Source organism: Astyanax mexicanus, chromosome 3 (genome assembly GCF_023375975.1).
Source record: "Astyanax mexicanus isolate ESR-SI-001 chromosome 3, AstMex3_surface, whole genome shotgun sequence".
In the NCBI taxonomy this organism is placed as follows: Eukaryota; Metazoa; Chordata; class Actinopteri; order Characiformes; family Acestrorhamphidae; genus Astyanax; species Astyanax mexicanus.
This window is the reverse complement of record NC_064410.1, coordinates 63063198-63080019: the sequence shown is the minus strand read 5'-3', so window position 1 is coordinate 63080019 and position 16822 is coordinate 63063198. Positions and strand designations below refer to the sequence as shown.

Here is a 16822-nt window from a genome sequence, read left to right as displayed (position 1 = left end):
TAAGGTGTTGCTATGGCATTAGTGTTGGTTTTTGAGGTGGTTTCTAGGCAGTTGCTATGCTGTTGATATTGCATTGGTAATGGTTTCTGAAGTGGTTACTAATGATTGCCAACCCCAATCAAACTAATAATAAACCTGTGAAGGATAAACATATTTTACTTTAACAGCAAGTTAAACAGAGGTAACCATGCAATTGTAGTGTTGCAAAGTGGTTGCTTAGGTGTTGCTATGGCATTGATGGCGGGTTTTGAGGTGGTTTCAGGGTGGTTTTTAAGGTGTTGCTATGTGGTGTTGCTAATTACCATCCTTGAAGGATAAACATACTTTACATTAACATTAAGTTACTTGTTGCAAGGTGGTTGCTAAGGTATTGTCATGGCATTGGTTTGGGTTCATGGAGTAGTTTCTAAGCAGTTGTTAAAGTCTTCCTTGGTGGTTGCTATGTGGCTGCTAAGATGTTGTAAAGATGTTGCTATGATGATATGTGGTGGCTAATGACTGCAGACTGCAATCACATTAATGATATCAAAATCTTAAGTTGTTTCTATGACATAGTTGTCTTAAGGTCTAAGGTCTTTCTAGGTGGTTGGTGAGGCATTGCTATTCTATAAGTGTCTGTTGCTCAGGTGTTGTTTTCTAAGGTTTAGCGCAGTAGTTGCTAAGGTGGTACAATGGTAAGGGAGGTGGTTTCTAAGGTATTTCTACGTGTATGCAGCATTCAGTAAAGACTGTATTGTTGAGTTGCCAGAACAAAGGGATTGGGGTTTGAGAAAAATACAGATTCTCTCTCTCTTTGTATCTGTATCTCTCTCTCTCTCTCTGTATCTCTCCATCTTTCTGTCTCTCTTCCTTTATTTAGGTCTCTCACTCTTATCTTCCTTTTTTCTCTTACTTTTACATTCTCTCTCTCCTTCCCGCTCTTTTACTCACTCACTCTCACATTCTATTACTCTCTTTCTCTCACTCTCACTTTCTCTCTCTACTGCTCTCATTTTTTCTTACTCTCTTTCTCTCACATTCTCTCTCTACTGCTCTCACTTTCTCTTAATCTCTTTCTCTCACTTTCTCTCTCTACTGCTCTCACTTTCTCTTACTCTCTTTCTCTCACATTCTCTCTCTACCACTCTCACTTTCTCTCTCTACCGCTCTCACTTTCTTACTCTTTCTCTCACTCTCACATTCTCTCTCTCCTTCCCGCTCTTTTACTCACTCACTCTCACATTCTATTACTCTCTTTCTCTCACTTTCTCTCTCTACTGCTCTCACTTTCTCTTACTCTCTTTCTCTCACATTCTCTCTCTACTGCTCTCACTTTCTCTTAATCTCTTTCTCTCACATTCTCTCTCTACCACTCTCACTTTCTCTCTCTACCGCTCTCACTTTCTTACTCTCTCACTCTCACATTCTCTCTCTCCTTCCCGCTCTTTTACTCACTCACTCTCACATTCTATTACTCTCTTTCTCTCACTCTCACTTTCTCTCTCTACTGCTCTCATTTTTTCTTACTCTCTTTCTCTCACATTCTCTCTCTACTGCTCTCACTTTCTCTTACTCTCTTTCTCTCACATTCCCTCTCTACTGCTCTCACTTTCTCTTAATCTCTTTCTCTCACTTTCTCTCTCTACTGCTCTCACTTTCTCTTACTCTCTTTCTCTCACATTCTCTCTCTACTGCTCTCACTTTCTCTTAATCTCTTTCTCTCACATTCTCTCTCTACCACTCTCACTTTCTCTTAATCTCTTTCTCTCACATTCTCTCTCTACCGCTCTCACTTTCTCTCTCTACCGCTCTCACTTTCTTACTCTTTCTCTCACTCTCACATTTTTTCTCTGCCACGCTCACTTTCTCTTACTCTCACATTCTCACTCTTTCTCTACCTCTCGTTCATGTTGTCTTTCTCTACCGTGCTCTCACCCTCACATTATCTCCTTACCGCTCTTTACTTTTTTACTTTCTCTTATTCTCTCGCGCTCATTCTCTCGATTTCTCTACTTCTTTCTAATGCTCTCTCACCCTCACGTTATCTATCTCTCTACCGCTCTCTTTTTCTGCCTCTCTCCAACTCTCTCTTTCTCCCTCCCTCTCCCTCTCTTCCTCTCTGAGCTCATTAATATACTGCACATTCAGCAACTCTGCAGCCCAGGAAAAAGGGAAAAACAAAGAGAACAAAAACCTCTCACACACACTCTCACACACACACACTCTCACACACACACACTCTCACACACACACACTCTCACACACACACACACTCTCACACACACACACACTCTCACACACACACACACTCTCACACACACACACACTCTCACACACACACACTCTCACACACACTCTCACACACACACACACACTCTCACACTATTTTTGTCCTTTTACCTTTTTATGTCATTTATTTTGCCATTTAATGTTTTATTACTTCTCAACTTACTATTATTTATTTATTTTAGTTCCATCAATTTCCTTTTTCATAATCTGTGATATTTTAGTCCTCTATTTCTTTAATTTTGTTTATATTTTATTATTCTAAATATTTCTCTTAGTTTTATTGCATTACATTTAATTCTGAATTATTTAATTTTTTTCTTAATTAAATATTCTACTGTTTTCTTGTTTTTATAGTTTAAACTCATTTTTCAGTCCCTTTAATTTGAAAAGGCTCAGCTGCATTGAAAAGGAGGGCTACACTCAATGTATTACTGATTGGAAATAAAGATTGATTAATTAATTGATTGATTGATACACATACGTGCCCACACACAAAACACGTGCACACTCACTCACACTAACACACTTAACTAGGGCTGCACAATATAAATATCGTTTAAGCATCGTCATAGTAAAGTGCACATGCACAATAATCACATCGCAGGATGTGTGATGTCACTTAAGGCAATTAAATCAAACACGTCATGCTGCAATGTTTTGATTCTTAAAACATGCAGTAGATACACAGCGCTGTCTCTGTGTCTGTGTGAGTGACAGAATGCTGCTGCCTGAGAAGCGCGAGGGGGAGGGGTTTCAGGAGTAAACACGAGGTACCCGCATGCATGGCCTCCATCATCCACATGGTTGGGCACGTGCTTGTAAACGTGAGCAGGTGTGGAAAGCTGTGCACCTCAGTTCAGCACAGTTTAGCAGTGCAGATATTTCCAGTTACAGCTGAATTCACTCTTTTAATCCCAGAAAAACAGAAAACACTCTAATTTACCTTTTTAAAAAGCCGTTTTAATGCTGATTAAAGGGCTGATTACTGTTGTTTTGCTGTTTTTCTCAGGTATGGAGAGCTCGACGCTGACTCAGCTCTTGATTGGTCCAGACGCGAGACCTGAAGTGTGCGGTTGGGGGGCGGGGCTGATGACGTCATGGGCCCTGCATTGTTTAATATCGCGATATACGTATGTAGTCGAAAAAATTACATTTGCAATGTAACATTTTTCCAATATCGTGCAGCACTAACTCTTACATACAGACTGGTCCTACTCTATGTCTTTGTGTCTCAATTTTTGTCTGTTTCAATACACACACTCACACACACTCACACACACACACACACACACACACACACACACACACACACACACACACACACACAAACAGTAAAATCTGCTTAATTACGGGCTGCTGTGTGCGGGGCTGGGGTTTGGTTGTAAAGCTGCGGCGGCTGTGGTGGGATTAGGAGCTCTGATTTACTAATGTGCTCTCCTGAGTCCGGGCCAGGATTTAGATTAGGATTACCGCTATAGGCTGAGACTTGCAGTGGACAATCTGGAGGAGAGAGAGGCTGAGGAAACATGTTCTCACACACTCACAGACACTCGTGCACACTCACACTGATCAGGGAATCCCTGCTTCGCTCAGTAAAACATGATGACCTAATTGATTTTCTCCCTGTGCCCAGTGGTCCAGTTCACTACTGCTGACCAGCTTCATATCACTGCCCTCCAATACTGTCCTACTTACAAACATAAACACACACACATATATACACACACATATATACACACATACATACGTAAGCACACTGTTGCACACATGACCCCATTGCGCTTGCTATGCTCAGCTGCATCCAGTTGTAGGTAAAGTAATGTCTGCACCAAATGTAAAGAATAAATTGTAATAATAAAAATAAAAATAAAACACATAATACAAAAACTTTAACAAAACAAAAAAAAAACTAAAAGCTAAACTGTTGTTCGCAATTAAAAAAAATTATACTAAATAAATTAAATATTTTAAATATAATTAAATATATTACTTTTTATATAGCCTTATATTTTCTTCTATTCTTCTGTGTTTTAATTTATGTTTGAGTATGTTTCTTATTGTATTGTGTTGTTGCTGCTGGATGCCTAAATTTAATTCGGGATAAGTATCTATCTATCTATCTATCTATCTATCTATCTATCTATCTATCTATCTATCTATCTTAAAATACATAAGTACTAAAGTAACTAAACTATCTGGCTGAGACAAAATAACATCAGAAAGAAAAAAAACATACTTTAAGAAATGAAGGTCAGTTAATCTGAAAAAGTTCAAGAACATTGAAAGTATACTCAAGTGCAGTCAACACAAAGACCACAAAAAGCCTTATAATGATGGAACTGGCACTCATCAGGACTGCTGCAGGAAAGGATAGAAGAGCGAGAGTTTCCTCTGTTGTACAGCATAAGTTCATCAGAGTTTCCAGCCTCAGAAACTACAAGTTTTAACAAACAGCTCCCCAGATAAGAGTATCTAAATACTTCTTCACAGAGTATTTTAGTTTGTTTAACACTTTTAAGTTCCTTCATGGTCTGGATCACTTCACTATTTATTTACTATGTAGACAAAAACAAATAATAATAAAAACACTGGGCAGTGTACGTTTAACAAAACTATTTAACCACAATAAACACATAATTATAATAAATAAACTTTCATAAATAAACTATGATAAATAAACTTGATGCTAAAAATGATGCTAAATAGTAAACCTGTAAAACTAGATCCACACCAAAATGAATTTCTTTGCTGAAATCAAACAAAATAAAAGATTGGACAAAAGGCACAGTTCACACAAGTTTCACTCCTAAATTTAAAGATAATCTAGACTGGGCTCTGAGATGCTACTCGGCGATGCTGCATCAGCAGCAGTTCAAAAAGAGGCGGAGATGCAGTGTGAATGCGTGTGTGTAGTTGTATGGAGATAGATAAATAGATGTTTCTACATTCACTAATGGCCCCGGCTCTCGCGCTCTTTCCCCTGATCTGTGATTGGCAGTGTGAATCACAGTTACCGCGGGGCGTTCGGGGGCTAATTCAGCTCATTGTGAACCAAGTGAGAGAGAACACCCCCCACGGCCAATCACAGAAACCCAAACACACACACACACACACACACACACACACGTAGACGTGCAGTGGTTGCCAGGGTACAATGTAAAGTGGCTGGTTTGTGAAAGCCGTGGTGAACAGAGCCTCCTCTGTCCTCTCTCTCGTTTCATTTCCTCTCTTTCATTCGTCTGGATCACCGTTCCCACCGTCTCGCCGGGAACCGCTCTGCCCCTCAGCATTAGCATATGAAACACTTCTCCACTCACACACACACTCTGCCTTACACACACGCACATTATATTATATTATTTTATATTATATTATCAATTAGAAAAATGTTGGGATGCTGTGTATAATGTAAATAAACTAAAAAAAATTAAGAATTAGGAAATATAATAAATCTACATTCTTTTCAGATATCTGATGTTAGAAATGTGACATTTTAGCATTTTATGAAAAACTGATTCATTTGTAGCAGTTATTAAAGCTTTTACAGACTAGACTCATTTATAGCAGGTACTGAATCGTTTATAGCAGGTACTGAATCGTTTATAGCAGGTACTGACTCGTTTATAGCAGGTACTGACTCGTTTATAGCAGGTACTGAATCGTTTATAGCAGGTACTGACTCGTTTATAGCAGGTACTGAATCGTTTATAGCAGGTACTGAATCGTTTATAGCAGGTACTGAATTGTTTATAGCAGGTACTGAATCGTTTATAGCAGGTACTGAATCGTTTATAGCAGGTACTGACTCGTTTATAGCAGATACTGAATTGTTTATAGCAGGTACTGAATTGTTTATAGCAGGTACTGAATCGTTTATAGCAGGTACTGAATCGTTTATAGCAGGTACTGAATCGTTTATAGCAGGTACTGACTCGTTTATAGCAGGTACTGACTCGTTTATAGCAGGTACTGACTCGTTTATAGCAGGTACTGACTCGTTTATAGCAGGTACTGACTCGTTTATAGCAGGTACTGACTCGTTTATAGCAGGTACTGACACGTTTATAGCAGGTACTGACACGTTTATAGCAGGTACTGACTCGTTTATAGCAGGTACTGACTCGTTTATAGCAGGTACTGAATTGTTTATAGCAGGTACTGACTCGTTTATAGCAGGTACTGAATCGTTTATAGCAGGTACTGAATCGTTTATAGCAGGTACTGACTCGTTTATAGCAGTTACTGAATCATTTATAGCAGATACTGAATAATTTCTAGCAGTTATTGAATCATTTCTAGCAGAAACCGAGTCATTTAAAGCAGTTAATGAATCATTTAAAGCAGTTACTGAATCAGTTACATAGTTACTGAATCATTTATAGCTGATACTGAATCATTTACAGCAGTTATTGAATTGTTTATAGTAGTTACTGAATCATTTATTGTAGATATGGAATCATTTATAGCAGGTACTGACTCGTTTATAGCAGTTACTGAATCATTTATAGCAGATACTGAATAATTTCTAGCAGTTATTGAATCATTTCTAGCAGAAACCGAGTCATTTAAAGCAGTTAATGAATCATTTAAAGCAGTTACTGAATCAGTTACATAGTTACTGAATCATTTATAGCTGATACTGAATCATTTACAGCAGTTATTGAATTGTTTATAGTAGTTACTGAATCATTTATTGTAGATATGGAATCATTTATAGCAGGTACTGACTCGTTTATAGCAGGTACTGACTTGTTTATAGCAGGTACTGACTCGTTTATAGCAGGTACTGACTCGTTTATAGCAGGTACCGACTCGTTTATAGCAGGTACTGAATTGTTTATAGCAGGTACTGACTCGTTTATAGCAGGTACTGACTCATTTATAGCAGGTACTGAATCGTTTATAGCAGGTACTGACTCGTTTATAGCAGGTACTGAATTGTTTATAGCAGATACTGAATTGTTTATAGCAGGTACTGACTCGTTTATAGCAGGTACTGACTCGTTTATAGCAGGTACTGACTCGTTTATAGCAGATACTGAATTGTTTATAGCAGGTACTGAATCGTTTATAGCAGGTACTGAATCGTTTATAGCAGGTACTGAATCATATAGCAGAAACCAAATCATTTAAAGCAGTTAATGAATCAATTAAAGCAGTTCCTGAATCAGTTACATAGTTACTGAATCATTTATAGCAGATACTGAATCGTTTATAGCAGGTACTGAATCATATAGCAGAAACCAAATCATTTAAAGCAGTTAATGAATCAATTAAAGCAGTTCCTGAATCAGTTACATAGTTACTGAATCATTTATAGCAGATACTGAATCGTTTATAGCAGGTACTGAATCATTTAAAGCAGATACTGATTCGTTTATAGCAGATACTGATTCGTTTATAGCAGATACTGAATCGTTTATAGCAGATACTGAATCATTTCTAGCAGAAACCAAATCATTTAAAGCAGTTAATGAATCAATTAAAGCAGTTACTGAATCAGTTACATAGTTACTGAATCATTTATAGCAGATACTGAATCGTTTATAGCAGGTACTGAATCGTTTATAGCAGATACTGAATCGTTTATAGCAGATACTGAATCGTTTATAGCAGATACTGAATCATTTATAGCAGATACTGAATCATTTATAGCATTACTGAATCATTTATAGCAGATACTGAATCATTTATAGCAGATACTGAATCATTTATAGCAGATACTGAATCATTTATAGCAGATACTGAATCATTTCTACACTCTTTACTGCACAGATTAATCCTAATTTTCACAGATTAAATTTTACCCCAGTACAGTAACTCATCCTCTGCTGAGATCCTGATCCTGCAGAAGAATGTCCGCAGCCTGGACTCTGGAAGTTATAAATAGTGGATTGAGAGAAGCAGGCAGGGGAGCTGGCACAGCCGCACTTGGCATCAGTGGTGGCGTGTAGATGCTCAGTGGTGCCAGGGTGAAGCCGGACAGACATATAGTGATGCCAGACCTGCTGGGTAAACTGTGCCAAGTTCCCAAACTGCTCCATCTACATCCTCTACTGTGTTTTTGCCATCAAAAATAACTGATCACATTCAGAAAATTCACATTAAACCCTTGTGGACCCTGCATCATGCTCTTCCCTTACTGTCCCAGCATCATGCATATTAATGATCTGAAAATAAATAAGGATCGTTAATTTTTTTTGTGCAGAAAAGAGATGAGATCACTTAAAAATTATGATTTTCTTTGATTTTACCAAATTAAAAACCTCTGGAATATAATCAAGAGGAAGATGGATGATCACAAGCCAAACAAAGCAGCATAAAGTTATCCAAAAGCAGTGTGTAAGACTGGTGGAGGAGAACATGATGCCAAGATGCATGAAAAAAACTGTGATTAAAAAAACAACCAGAGTTATTCCACCAAATATTGATTTCTGAACTCTTAAAACTTTATGAATATGAACTTGTTTTCTTTGCTTTATTTGAGGTCTGAAAGCTCTGCATCTTTTTTGTTATTTCAGTCATTTCTCATTTTCTGTAAATAAATGCTCTAAATGAGAATATTTTTATGTGGAATTTGGGAGAAATGTTGTCTGTAGTTTATAGAATAAAACAACAATGTTCATTTTACTCAAACATAAACCTATAAATAGCAAAATCAGAGAAACTGAAAATGAGAAATGACTGAAATAACAAAAAAGACGCAGAGTTTTCAGACCTCAAATAATGCAAAGAAAACAAGTTCATATTCATAAAGTTTTAAGAGTTCGGAAATAATCAATATTTGGTGGAATAATCCTGGTTGGTTTTTAATCACAGTTTTCATGCATCTTGGCATCATGTTCTCCTCCACCAGTCTTACACACTGCTTTTGGATAACTTTATGCTGCTTTACTCCTGGTGCAAAATTCAAGCAGTTCAGTTTGGTGGTTTGATGGTTTGTGATCATCCATCTTCCTCTTGATTATATTCCAGAGGTTTTCAATTTGGTCTTATTATCGTCCTGCTCTAGCGCCACCACATGTCCTTAAACTGGAGCTCAACACGCTTGGAGGAGAACACTAATAGCTAATTCTTTTACATGACTAACAGACTGTTCACTTGCTGCCTAATACTGCTCCATATTGTTATAGGAGCCACTGAAGATGAAGATAAAGATAGTCAATGCTATTCGCTTCTTCTTGCGGTACTTTTTAAAATGTTATGGATGATTTGACTCTGTTCCAGTTCTCTATATTTAAAATATGAAATGTTAAAAATGATTATAAATGTTTATATCTGCAGTATATTAATATTTGTATAGATTTGGGATTTGCTTGGTACAGTGAAGACGCATGTAAATGAAACAGCTGCATAATACTCCTCTGATTACTCTACAGACGTTTAATCTGGGTGGATGCTTGTCGCGGCCCAGTAGAAGAAGTTATTAGAGCAGATAATTCCAAATTAAACAAGATCAGAAAAATCCAGAACGTCTGAGCAGCAGAGCCGTGTTTCAGCGCTGGCTTGTTAAGATTTAGGCTGGATAAAGTCTGCTGCACCGCTGCAGATCACAGCAATAGAAAAATACTCAGTTCAGCCTTTTAAAGAGCAACGACTTTTAGTTATATAGAATATTCAGGCTAAGGATCGGCGATATCACTCTAAAATAATAACCAGAAATTTCAGGGGTTTTTTTTGCGATATAGTTATTATTGGCCATGTGACAAAACATTTTTTAAGATTATACTACTGCAACAAAATAAATGTTAAATATTTATTTACTGGAAATTTTGATAAGAGAGTTACATACATTTTGTAAAAACAAAAAATAATAATTTTGTATTTTAAAATGTTACAAAATAAAAAAATGAACAAAAACTAAATAATGTAACAAAACCTACCATAAAACCAACTGCAGCATATTTAGTGCAAACAAACAATAAAAAAAAATCAATAAAACAGCAGCAAATAACAAAACTGCATTCAAGATTATGATGTGGTGCATTTATTTATTTTGAGCTAAATTATTGCGTATGATACAAATAGGCACACCTCTAATTCAGGCATTACAAATGGAATATACAGCTCTGGGAAAAATAAGAGATCACTTATAAAAAATTAGGATTTTCTTTGATTTTACCAAACTGAAAACCTCTGGAATATAATCAAGAGGAAGACGGATGATCACAAACCATCAAACCACCAAACTGAACTGCTTGAATTTTTGCACCAGGAGTAAAGCAGCATAAAGTTATCCAAAAGCAGTGTGTAAGACTGGTGGAGGAGGAGAACATGATGCCAAGATGCATGAAAAAAACTGTGATTAAAAACCAACCAGGATTATTCCACCAAATATTGATTTCTGAACTCTTAAAACTTTATGAATATGAACTTGTTTCTTTGCATTATTTGAGTTTATCTTTAGTTTTTTTGTTATTTTAGCCATTTCTCATTTTCGGCAATGTTCATTTTGCTCAAACATAAACCTATAAGTAGCAAAATCAGAAACTGATTCAGAAACTGAAGTACTCTCTTCATTTTATCCAGAGCTGTAGACTTAATAATTATCTAAATAAATAAAGGTACCAGCTTGTTTATGTTAATGGTCTCTTTCTTGCTAATTAAAACAATGGGTAATATTAAAAGTAATCTACGTTGTACAATAAATCAATAACGTAATTATAGAAACAGGCTTAACTACAGCTCTAAAGATCACTATTACACTTATATGTTTTCCACACAAAAATACTTGTGTTTAGTGTATGACGTAGGGTATAGAGTATGACATAATTCATTGCTACGTATTACATGCTTTTCTGAGCATATTTTGGATACTGTCAGCATTCCTAGAACAATGAATAATACGATTAACAGGATTTACAGCAGTGTAGTGAGGTGTGACATCATTATCTGTACTCATTAATATTTAATAAATGTGCCACAGAGTCTTCCTTTCTATTCATTCCAAATCAAGCATGGATGTGGTGGTTCAAATACCCTCAGTTTTATAGAAATGAAGAAAAAAAATATCCAAATTATAAAACTCAGGTGTTCCTAAGATGACTAAGTTAAGTAAAGCTAAGCTAAGTAAACAAAACTGTAATAAAGAAAAAGACTTTCTTTTAAATTGAAATGAGTGCTGGATGTTAATCCACACAGATTTCTCTCCTAAAAACTGTTTATTTGGGTCAGTATAAGACTTTATTATCAGTAAGCTTATATTTTGAATTTCTCCAGCACTAAGGCTGGAGCACTAGCATTAGCGTCTAATGCCGCCCGACAGCACTACACTGAGGAACCCTGAGTGCTCCGGTAAACCAGGGTGATATTATCTAGCGGTTCGTCCCACGTAGCTTGTTTTAACAATGTAAACATGCAGACTACAGGCCGATATACTCGACTCTGAATGTCAAAAGAGCTGGCGCGTTTAGCGGCTTATGCTACTGCTGGTCCAGCAGTGCTAGCTGGGATTAGCAGCAGGCTACAGGCCAATGATATTCACTTCTTCTGCACTTTTTAAGTTATTAATGCCTCGTTTTAAATGTCCGGATTCTAATAAGGAGGTGTGGAGCTACTTTGAGCTGGATAACGGTGTAAAAAGTGATTTATCAGGGTAAATTATGCTCCGTATCTCCCAGTCTGAAGGGTGTTTGTTGGATAAACTGTTCAAATTTCTGGATCTCTGAACGCTGTGGGAGAACGGAGGTGTGCTATTCATCAAAGATAAGAACTTTTTTTCATGTTTTACTACACATGTGCAGGTGTGATGGATCACAGTATAAACCAATAGAGTGTTGGTAGTGCTGGGCGATATGAGAAAAACCATATATCACGATATGAAATTTTTATATCACGATAACGATATATATCATGATATACCACATTTAAGTATGTTTTCAGTTATTCTTCGAAAAATATGACAAAATAATATCATTGCTTACTTTTTTCCAAACTTTATTTCAAAGTGACAATAAACCCAACTTTCACAAATGAGAATTGCTACCTTTTAGTGCAGCAATAAATATGTATCAAATTAAAAACAGATGAGGTAGATGCAGTAGCAAATGTTTTCAAAATTATACAGATATTTAAAATGAGTTATCAAAATAAACTCAATTAACATTTATTAAAGTGTCCGTCAAATAACGTAAAGCAGCGTTGTGTCGCAAAAAACACATTATGAAGCTTTTTTTGCGAAGATTACTTTAGTATCACTTATATAAACCGAGTTTATGCAAAGTGACCACGCCAATACATTTCATCGTAGCCTACTTTATATATTTGCATGAGTAATTGAGGAAATTACTGTAGAAACTATATTTATCGTCATATCGCACAGCACTAGATGTTGGAATGGTATATGTTTATACTTTCTCTACATCCAATCACAATCAGATTCACTCTATCTGGATGGAGAGATTTATCTGGATAGGGGTTTTATTGAACGATGAGAAGCCGGAATGAAAAAGAAGCAAAAAATAAATAGGAGTAACGAGGCTATTTTTAAATAAGCAACATTTCTACTTAAGTAACGTAGTGAAGCATCTGTACTTAATTACTTTACACTACAGAGAGTGAGCGCAGGGTGCACACTCCTACAGTACGTGTCCAACAGGTCGCACGGCTCCGGTGTGAGCGTCCGGTATGTATTGTTAGCCCACATCGGGAGCTCCAGACGGCCGGGCCGGGCAGGGCGCTAACACTAGCGCTCTGATGCTAATGCCCAGTGACAGCCTCTGCCGTCAGGAGACCTCGGTGGCAGATGGCTGTCCGTGCCGTGCCCAGGAACGATTGGAGCGACTCTACAGAGAGAGAGAACGTGCCCACAGGAAGCTCAGAGATCAGCTCTGTTTAACCTGCACTTCATATTTAAAGACAACTTAATAAGAACAGCTGGTCCCAGAACAGTCCTGAACCCCTGGATGCTGAATATCTGAGAGTTTGGGTCTCATTATACTGTATTAAATCTGCTAATAGGCTGAAATGCTGTGAGTTTATGAATGTCTTCACTTCACCTCATGCATTAATAATAGTTCACTTTATGTCCAAATATTTGTGGACACTAGGGGTGTGCCATATCATATTGTACGCAATAATACCGCCAACATTTTTGAATATCTTAAACAATATTATACTCTAAAATATGGTGTCATATCACCCACCCCTAATTATCACATCAGGGTACAACATTTTTGCTGTTTTTAGCCATTTTTACCATTATAAATCTACTAGAAACTTTATTAGAGATTATATCTGTATAGTAACATTTATTGTACTTTAATCCTGGATATATGGAGATATTTGGAGTGCATTATTATTATTAGTATCGTGATATTCTGGATCATTGACTTCTGTTACAAATCTGATAAAATTCATCTAATTTTTAATATCTCAGTTAGGGGTGTGCCATTTATCATATCATATATGCAATAATAACATTTAATTTCATTTTGTAGCAGTAGTGTATCTTAAAATAATATTTCTTTTAATTCAGCGTTTTGTCATATCGCCTAAAGTATAGTCACTGCGAAAAATGCCATGAAATATCGTGATATTATTGTAGGGCCATATCGCCCACCACTAGTGGACACCCTTTCTAAGGAATGCAGCATGCAACTAGTTAAATTTGCACCCATTGCTGACACAGATTTGCAAATGCGCACACACACACACACACACACACACACACACCTTGTCTAGCCCCCATAGAATTAAGAGAAGTACTGGCAATGATAAATTATTAATTGTACAGGAGAACACTGGTTTGAATCCCGGTCATGCAGCTTGCCATTGGCTACTGGCTAATGCCCTGAGAGAGCACAATTGGCCTTGCTCTCTCTAGATGGGTAGAGTGCGCTCAATCAAATATAATAAAAAGTTAATTAATTAATAAGAAAAAAGTAAAATCAGAAATTTCTGAAATTCAGAACTGACCTCACCTGCCCATGTAGGCTCTTTCTCCCTTTAATATAATTCTTTATACATACATATATACATACATACATAGATACATATACATATATATAACTGCCTCAAGGGAATATTTGTGAACCTCATTTTTTAGGAATTACACTAAGGAATATTTGTAAAAACTGCTTAATGTTTATCTTAATTCATAAACTTTTTTTTATATGAAAGCATATATGACTTCAAGCAATCCCACAAATATTTTGACCATGGGTGCCCAAACTTTTGACTGTCAGTGTATAAAGGACCAGAGCTCCATTACAGGAGTTGTGTTAGCGCTGAAGGACCCAAACACAGTCAACATGAAGCAGGTGGTGCGACCATGATGTCCAATCATCAGCAACAATGAAGGCATGATGTTGTGAGAGTTAGTGAGAGTGTGTGAGAGTGAGTGACTGTCAGTGAAGGGTGCGACAATGTGCAATAGTGTGCAGGAGTGTGAGAGTGAGCAGGTGATTGCACATCAGGACACTTTTAAAGTTCTTACTATTAAAAATACAGGATTTTTCTACTTAACTGACAAAACTGTCATTCCAACAACTGCAGCAACAGCATGCTTTGAAGAACAGTGAATTGTTTTTTAGATATTTACAAATCAGGCACTTTATTACAAATACCACACTAATAACGACTAATACCTCCTCACAAGTCTTTACAAATTAAAGACACACAATAAAAAAACATGGTAATGTAATAAGTTGCAAAAATACTGGTCTGGTATTGTTTAAGATTAGTGTACAATTTTTGATGTGCCCATAGACCACGACCCCATGTGTCTCCTCTTTGGCCTCGCTGATCATCATATTGTGAATACTGAGCATGAGAGACTCTTTAATGCGCTAAACCTCCTATATGTTTAGATCAGAGACACTTTTCCATCTTTTAAATCATGGCATAACCTTATTATAGAGTTTATCCCCAACAAACATATTTCATATCATCTGCTTAATTCTCCACATCGTCATCTTCTCTATTGTCCATTCTCCATTGTCATCCTTCAATAGCTGCACAACTAGAATCACACTGGCTAATTTTTATCTATAAATCACTTTATTAAATGTTCATGTAAAACTTTTTTTTATCCATTTATTAGCTCTCTTTTCTAATTTAAATGTTTTCATCAGTCCTTTTTAAACTGTAAATGCTCGGATGCATTGTAAATAAGGGTGAGTCTTAATGTAATCACAAGTGAAAATAAAGATTGATTGATTGATTGATAATCCAGCAGTTTCTAAATCGAATAATGTAATATCTCTTGTGCAATGAAAAATAAGTATTTCCGTTGTTTGGTTGATTTTTAGTTACTACATAATTTGAACAGACAAACTGTGCCAAAATGTATTGATGAAAGGACCAATAGAAACACTTCAAAATGACCTGAAATACATATTTTTTACATTGACTTCCATTGAAGTTTAGAAGTTTTTTTTTTCTCTCTTCTAGATACTTGTTTTTCATTGGACAGCAACAATATTTATTTAGACTAGTCTCTTCTTTCTTATCCTTGTTACTACTCAGTCATGTCATATCCTGAGATATTGTTTAGTGATTTAGTTTTGTTTTGTCATGTGTTGTAAAATAACTTTAAAGAAAAAAAAATAAAACACAGGATTTTTTTTTCTGGAGCCTAAGCATGCACATACTAAAAACATGAACTACATACCCAGTGCTTTAAAAAGTCACAATATGCACAATATGTAGATGCAGTGCACGCGCTTTGTGCTCGCGTGCGTGGTCATTAACCTACATTCAGCAGTCAGCAGTACTAAACTGACCCCAGAACTGCACGGTGCGTGCTATAATACCGATAATAACAATAGCACTAATATAAACAAAAAACAGGGCTCTTACCGGTGAGATGGGTCAGCTGGAGCAGCAGCAGCAGTCCGGTCAGCACGGCCGTCTCCCGGCAGAGCGCGCGCCTAGCCTCCATTCTCCCGGTAAACACAAACAAATAAACAAACAAACAAACAACCAACACAAGCTTTAAATCCACCGAAACTACACTACCCCCGTGCTCTGATCAGCGGATGGCGCGCGAGCTGCTCCCGCGTCCTCCTGCGTGCTCGTGCTCGGTTAAAAACTAGGCTCCCACGCGCTCCCCCATCACCGTGCACGAGACGCGTCTCCCGGGCTTTGTTATTGTCTCCAACTCCGCGCGCGAGCTCTCTTTACGGTCCCGTCATGTCTGTCCGCATGGCTGCACGAGCAGCGAACGTGTGTGCGTGTGTTTGTGTGAGCTCTGATCGCGCGCGCCCGCGCGGTCTGTTCGTTCTGTTGTGCTTTGCTTAGCGCGCGCGCTCAGCCCTCTGTCTCTCTCTGTAGGCTGACGTATTAACTAACTGTGAACTGTGGGCGCTCGCGCTCCGCAAGCACACGCTTGCCGACATGCGCGCATGCAGCCTTTGAAATTAGGCAAAATTTGGTTTTGTGTGCACGCCTGGTCACGTGACGCGTGGCGTTGATGTTTGTTTGGAGACCACTTTTTTCACAAAATTATTATTACTTTATTTGGTTTTACCATTTGAAGATCTGGAAAAAAATAAGAGACCACTTCAGTTTCTAAATCAAAAGTTTCCCTGTTTTTGCTATTTATAGGTTTATG

The 16822-nt window shown here is 37.2% G+C and overlaps 1 protein-coding gene across 3 annotated transcripts in view; it reads right to left on the bottom strand.

Annotated features, from left to right (window-relative positions):
• cspg5b (chondroitin sulfate proteoglycan 5b) overlaps positions 1-16612 on the bottom strand; it is a 55357-nt gene extending 38745 nt beyond the window's left edge. For 2 of the 3 annotated variants that reach the window (XM_049475553.1, XM_049475554.1), the window contains exon 1: positions 16069-16612. In XM_049475553.1, the coding sequence (XP_049331510.1) occupies positions 16069-16150 (82 nt within the window). In that variant the 5' untranslated portion in view covers positions 16151-16612. The remainder of the gene's footprint in view (positions 1-16068) is intronic. The other variant, XM_049475555.1, reaches the window with a different exon arrangement.
• Positions 16613-16822: the final 210 nt, after the last annotated feature.